Source organism: Montipora foliosa, chromosome 4 (genome assembly GCF_036669935.1).
Source record: "Montipora foliosa isolate CH-2021 chromosome 4, ASM3666993v2, whole genome shotgun sequence".
NCBI classification, from domain to species: Eukaryota; Metazoa; Cnidaria; class Anthozoa; order Scleractinia; family Acroporidae; genus Montipora; species Montipora foliosa.
Window position 1 is genome coordinate 46,685,243 of NC_090872.1, and position 7,500 is coordinate 46,692,742.

The window sequence follows — 7,500 nt, forward strand, 5'->3', positions numbered from 1 at the left end:
ATCAGATCATTACCAGAAATTTAAGACAAAATGGCGGACGCCCAGACTCGATCCAGACCTTCCGCTCTCTAAGAATGGCCGCCGATCGTTATAGAGAAATGTATGGAGAAAATTGAAGAAGTGGAAATTTCAGATCTATAGTGGCATACACGACATTTGCCGACCTCTAAATGTAAAGTGTACGTACCATATCATTATTTACAGTAGTTTTGGTCTCTCGAAAGTTCGCCAACGTGCCGCCAACAACACATTTTACGAACGGCTGTTACAGTTCCGTAAGCTCTCTAATTCTTTCAAATGCCTACCTTCCCTCCACATTTTAGAGCATTTCGTTGATGTGAATCCTTGGTGCCGACCTCTCTAACTGTCGATCGATGTTCAAACTTTAAAACGTGATAAAAATTAGCCTTTATCGATTCCCCAAATTGCCGCCCAAAATTGCGATAAAAGAGGTAAAAATACATCCATTTCTGCGATAAAAGCGGTACCGAAAACGCACCACTGCGCTTATTATTCCTTGTGAAAAGTAGGGTTTCTGTCTCCAGTTTGTTTTGATCGCCATCTTTACAGGTGGGTACTTCATATATGATTATTATTATACAGAATATCGCTGGCTAAGTGTACTGTGGGCCCTGATTTTTGAAAATTATTTTTACTCTGCCAAGTCACACGCATGAAACGAAGTTGTTTCTTCTCTCTAAAATCGTCATTCGAACAGGAGCCCAGACTCTAGTTTCCCCTTTTTCATTCTCCCTTGTATTGACAACCTCAAAAAAGAAATTAAATTGATTCAGATCCTTTGATAGAGTGTTATTTCAGTTCTTGTTTTTTCTATGTACTGCTTTCTTTATGCCGCTATCTTAACTTGATAATTTGAAACCGCGTGCCAAATACTTCGCGGGCGCAAAATGTCGCCGATTTCTGGTAATGTGTAAATCAGAGCCAGCATAAGTAATATGTGTATCATCAGCATACATTCTAGGAACGCTGAACGATAGACAGTTGGGCAAATCATTAATATAAATTAGAAATAAAAGAGGGCCAAGGATCGTTCCCTGTGGCACACCGCATTTAAGAGTGGTAAAATCAGAGATACAACCGTTAACGGAGCACCGTTGTGTGCGATTCGTCAAATATGATTTAAACCAATCAAGTGATTTCCCTTGAATTCCGTACTGATTCATTTTAGTTAATAGTATCTCATGATCAACAGTGTCGAAGGCCTTTTTTAAGTCGAGGAACACTACCGCATTTACGTAGCCACGATCGATATTAAACGCCCAACTGTCAGTGGCTTCAAGAAGGGCACTAACAGTAGAGTGCAAAGACCGGAATCCGGATTGTTGTTTAGAGATGATTCCCTCGTTACTTAAGAAGTTGTATAACTGATCGTACGCAATCCTCTCAAACACTTTGGCGACAACTGAAATGACAGAGATAGGTCGGTAGTTGTTCAAATCAAGTGACTCGCCCTGTTTGAACAACGGAATCACTCTGGCACATTTCCAATCGTCAGGAAATATGCCAGACATCAAAGATTTATTAAACAGGTCACATAACGGACCTGAAATAATATCAGCACACTCACGAATTAACTTAGCAGAGATATTGTCTAACCCAGTAGATTTAGTTTTCGACAATCGATTTAGATGAGTAAAAACAATACTACTAGTAGTTGGACGAAAAGAGAATTTGTTGAAGTTTTCAGGAAAATTGTTTAAATAAGTAGACACTTGGTCCGAAGTAGAAGGTATTTCGCGGGCTAGTCTGGGCTCAATAGTTGAAAAATGTTCGTTAAAGGTATTGAAAATCTCGTTAGAATTACAGATAGATATATCATTTACTTTGACTTCCTTTACCAGCTGGTTGTTCTGACGACGGGACATGAAGTGATTAATAGTTTTCCAAGTCCTTCGAGAGTTTCCTTCAGATTGAATAAGACTATTATGATAATAGGATGCCTTAGTGGTTTGTACATTATTGTTGATTTTATTTCGTAATTTTCTGTAATTAGCCCAGTCATGAGGATTCTTTGTTTTTATCGCCTTCTTTTTAGCAGCATCACAACAGCGCATATCATTCTTCAAGACTGAATTAATCCAGGGTGAGTTATTCAATTTAGCACGTCTAGTTCGAATTGGAGCATGAGAATTGACAACGCGCAAAAATTTTGTTTCCCAGTTAGACCAAACCAAATTTGGATTTTCAGATTCATCGAAAGACCAGTCTTGTTGAGAGATTTCATTTCGAAAATTATCTCGATTAAAATTTCTAAAATTTCTATAAGAGATGTAAGAGTGTCCTTTAGATGATAAATCAGAAGAAAGTTTACGATAAACGTAGACGAGGCTATGATCGCTGATGCCAATATAGGAGACACCGGAACAGCTTACCTTATCTGCATGATTAGTAAAAATCAAATCGACTAATGTAGATGAGGATTCAGTAACACGAGTTGGTTCATTTATTAATTGATTGAGCCCTTTATAAATCCGAAATCTCGAGTAAATGACGAGTGTTTGCATCAGGTGTAGAAGAGGCCAAATTACAGTTTAAGTCACCCAACAAATAGTATTCAAGGTCAAGAGAATCAACCTTGTCGATAAATGACTCATAACTTGAAAATAAATCGGTAGGAGAACAGGGAGGTCTGTACCATGTCGCTATCAGAAAAGGGCTAGAGTTCGGTTTACGAATTTCTATGATTAAATTTTCGAGATTAATTACATTTAGATCTGAGCGCACTACATAAGAATTAGAAGACTTAATATAAAAACGTACTCCTCCACCATTTCTACTTCTGTCACGACGGATAAATTCGTGGCCAGGTATATGAAGCTCGGAACTTTTTATGGATTCGTCAAGTTTTGTTTCGTTGATTGCCAGAATATCAACAGAAAACTCAGAAAGAAGGATTCTAAGTTCGTCAATATGTTTGACGAGACTGTTAATGTTCAAACAGGCCATTTTAAAACCACGCTTTGCTGGCAAAAAACTAGACGCATTGGAAAGACTCGAATTAACAGCATGTACTTCGTTTTCAACTGATTCTGGCAACGTTAAAGAAACAAGAGAATTATCAGCAATATCGGCATTCATGGAATTAGGAAATCAATTACATCGTAAAAAATTTACAAAATTCTTTTGCAATAACTCGTTACCTTCCCTATTAAGGTGCAGGCCACCTTTGTTAAGTTCATTTGAAGTGATGTTGGTATGGCTGATGAGTTTCCAATTATTTTGCTTGCAAAGTTGTTTTAGACGTTTGTTGACCGCTTTAACTGCGTCGCTGTAATCATCATTCCTAGCAGTAAGTTCAGATATAACTATTTCAGACTCGGAAGCAACCTCAACTTCTCTGGCCAATTCGATAATAGCATCTGCGACGTCGTTCGGTGTAGATGATTTCAGATCGTTGGTCCCCACGTGAAGACAAATTTGATCAGGCTTTTTTTCAATTGTAGGGACAAATGCGAACGCATGTCGCGAATTGTAGCTCCAGGGAACGGCTTGACCACAACCCGGTGTCCAACAGCTTTGGCTAGTTTTATTCCCTGAACATTCTTTATAATGGAGTCTCCAACGATGACTGTAGTCCGGTCGTCGTTCGTTTTTTGAGACGCAATGCCAGTAGATTTACCGCCCGACATCTTTTTTCCATTTGGCATTTGACGCTCCCTCCTTTTGTTTCTGGGCATTGTCTTGTTATCACGTACTGTCTCCCAAGGGTTTTCTTCTTCATGCAAATTTTGCTCCTTGAAGTCTTCATTTTTACCATTACGATATTTAGTTTCATTGACAAATTCGTTGTTTAAAAGCCTTAGGGCAGTCATTAAACGTTTATTCTCGTCTTGAATAGATCTTGCTTCACGCTTTAAAGAGTCGTAACAATCTTCCACGTCGCGAAGTCTCAGTTTTAGGGCGTTGTTTTCTTCTTGAAGCTTAGTTAGTTTGCAATTTGAAGACAGATTAGTTCCTCTAACTGAGAAAGAAATTGAGAAGCTAACCATCTCAGCACTGAAAGAAGAGCTTGGTAAAAGGAAGCTATCAAAAAAGGGAAACAGGCAAATTCTGGTTTCCCGATTGAAGTCATCTTTACAAAGCCAGAAAACGAGTGCGGTATCTGACCAAACTGATATTCCGCCGCTGTGTACCGTACGAGATGAAATCAGTTACCCCGAGAACTGCCCATGCTTGCCCCTTCTGTTAGATTTACAGAAAGAAGTGAAAGAGATGAAAGCTAATTCGTCGCGACAGATACAGCCTATCTCGTCCTTGAACACGGAGGTACAAGACTTTGTGTTGCAGCCATTCCTGCCATGACTGTTGACCGGCAACGAAGATAATCCTGGTCTAGTATCTTGTTTATCATGAGTAAAATACTCCCTCGTTGGTGGTCTCCAGATATCCGGCAACGAAACAGATCTTTGTAAAACGCCCGGGGCAAAATTTGCTTTGATAGTCGGAGCTTCAGAAACACGTCTTGCCTCCATCACGACTAGTCAAACCGGCTTCCTTATTATTAGACAAAAGCTCTTTGGGTCAGAACAATAGGGCAACCGTAACACCTCACAATTATTCAAGATGACTGCGCCCGCGAAATTTGAAAGTGAAATTTAGCAGATAAGCGATTTTAAATTCACATTTTTAAACACTTTTTTAAAAACAAATTTGAACAAATTTGTTTGTAAACATAATTTCCTTCGGTTTAAACTGAAGTAGTAAGAGTGCAGGTTAACTTTAAGAAAGCAGTGCGTGTGTACGCCGCACAATTAATATGAAGCACGGAGGTTTTGGGCTTTCAGACTTTTAAACTCGCGTTTTGCATTTGTAATAAGCTGCATTCACAAGCTGAAATTTTAAACGAGTGAGCTCTTGACGTAACCAACCCTCTGTGGTCCAATCGGTCAGTTTTGAACGTGAGTAGTGGTTGATCTTGAAATCCAAAACTTACACTCAAAGTAAACGGTCTTTGGATAAAATTCAAAGCTCAATTTTTTGCCAGTCAGGTGTTAAGCAAAGACAATTTCAAAATCTGAAGCAAAAATGAAAATGAATTGTTTTTTCTACTTTCTCAAATCCCATAACACACCTTGTTTACCACGCAAAATTTTGAATAGGCATTGTTTTGGATTTCTCTTGGGACATCTTCATATCCGAGGAGAAATTGCAAACAATAATTTATGCAAATATTGGGGGTAAACAAGATGTATTATGGGATTTAAGAAAAAGCTCTTCATTTAACTCTCATTGATGGGAAACGTGTTTTCTTTTTTTAGCCCAGATGAAATTCAGTAACGCAAAGAGAAGACCGATGGCATCATTTTTTTCTTTAGAAAAGTTGTTTATTTACGCGATTTGCATAAAGCATGGAGGATGCATTTTTTTACACGATGATACAACCATCAGCGTAATTAAACTATTCAAGTTCTGAAAATGAAACTCAAATTCGCTGTATGAATTATCCCTACCTTTTTTTGATTGCGGGAAATAGTCTACGAATATGTAAAATGCGCAGCGGGTGAAATCAATTTCCGCGTTCTAGTCTGTTTCAGGCGATCACTGAAGTGGATAGAGGTAAAGTCTGCTACGAGCCTAGAAGGCCCACCAGGCCGGCGCTTATCTCCGGTTTGTGTAGCATGAAGCGACTAGGAGTATTTCGACTCCCCCCTGGATGGGATGCTAGTGTTTCATCCCATAGCGACAAAGGATATCCAATTCAATTTTATTTGCGCTGATGACAGACACCTTCCGTATCCGTTCAGAGCCAAGATGAAGCATCACAAAGGCCGGCTGACGGTTAATCTTATTCCTGATTGTGTCAATAGCCTAAAACTTCCTCTACAGAATTCGACTGCGATTTTTTGAGCAGTTTTGAGGGCCACAAGTTTCTTTTCTCTCTGTTTAAACATGAGTATCTTAAATTTGTTGTTGGTCGTCTCGCTCACTGTTCTGTCTTATCGAGGGCAAGGGATTCATGCAACAGGTAAGCTCAAATTCGAAATATTTATTTTCCAATAAAGAGGATTACACTATATTTTCAGAGAAGCAGGCTTTACCGATATTTAAGAGAGGGTAGCATTTTACAAGAAAAAACGGTTTCTTTTAATACAAAAATATTAGCTCGCAAGTATTGTGCTTCATTATTTTTGCCTAATTGCAATTATTTTGGCATCAGATACCTCCTTCATCTCCTGCTATCGATTTGTCGTGTTCTCATTTCCCACTATCCTTGACTTGTTATTCACGGTTCGATTCTTAAATTAATTGAGGAAACTTTGATGATCAACGAAGGTTGAACCGTGCATGACTGGAGAACGGTTGGTTAACTCCGGTCAACTAATGAGTTCTTATCGGGGCAGAACAAATATTGCTAGTCTGTGGCTATTTTTGGTCATGAACGTCGTTCAACATAACGAGTTGCTTTGTCAGCATAGCCTGCGACATTCTTCTCGCCGGCTTCGCCGGCTCGCGTTTTCCGTGCCTACAAGTATCAGCATTAAGGTACCTTTTTGTTGATTTAACTTGTGTTGAACTGGCTTTCCAAGATTAACAGATTATAAGACCGCTATAAGTAGTTTTGTACAACTTATGTAATTCCATAGTGTGTAATTAAATCATTTTTTCCTTTTCATCCCAACATGGAATGTACTAGTCGCCATACGGAAGTTGTTTTTGTTATTTAGACAAAGTGTTTCTTTCAGAACGCGACAGGCTGAAGCGCTTTTTTCTTGCTTTCAGCCGGAACTTCATAAAGCTCCAAAATTCTGATCAGTCTTTTACCTTGTGTATGATATTTCGAGGAAAAAGATCGAGATATTTTCAATCTAAGTTTTGAAGACCAATGGATGTCAAACTGAAACAAACTGGCTATGACATCATGTCCAACGGTTTGAAATTGAAATGTCAGTTACTACATTATTACCACGAGAAATGAGAAATACGACCGCGTAGTAACTGATCTATCTCACTACTTTATGCCGCGCCTTTCCAGTCAATAGGGACTTTACGATCTACGACGGCGACGTCAACGAAACCGTCACTTCAAAATATAACTTTGCACTGTCGTGCGTTTCTTGCGGTTAGGCCATCTCCTTCGCTTCGTACAATGTGGGCGAAGTATCCTAAAAGTAAATTGGTACGAGCGGTTTCAGAGTAAAAAAAGAGAATTATACAATACAATACACACTTAATTGACCACTCCCCATAGGGGCTTTTCAGGGCCAATCTGAAACAATCAACGAAACAACAGAACACAACAACAACAACTGTTAAGAATCCCAACTGGCCGGAGGCAAACCAGTTGCCTATTTACAAGTGCAGCTGGGACGTTGAACCAGCGACTACCAGGAACAAATTCAGCGAGAAGTCAGAGCGGGTCTTGAACCAGGGATCTCCTGATCTCAAGGCAAGCACCCTAACCACTGGGCCACACGGCCTCCTTAATTATAGATTCACATTTGTGCGCTCACGTCAAAAATCCTCAAATTCGGTAATTTC

At 39.3% G+C, this 7,500-nt stretch overlaps 2 protein-coding genes across 2 annotated transcripts in view; both read left to right on the forward strand.

Annotated features, from left to right (window-relative positions):
- LOC138000871 (receptor-type tyrosine-protein phosphatase mu-like) overlaps window positions 1-7,500 on the forward strand; it is a 98,978-nt gene that overhangs the window by 55,347 nt on the left and 36,131 nt on the right. The gene's annotated exons all lie outside the window — the stretch shown is intronic.
- The window catches only part of LOC138000869 (contactin-4-like), a 148,430-nt gene continuing 146,699 nt past the window's right edge, over window positions 5,770-7,500 (forward strand). Inside the window, exon 1 of the mRNA XM_068847544.1 lies at window positions 5,770-5,986. Within this exon, the coding sequence (XP_068703645.1) occupies window positions 5,911-5,986 (76 nt within the window). The 5' untranslated portion in view covers window positions 5,770-5,910. The remainder of the gene's footprint in view (window positions 5,987-7,500) is intronic.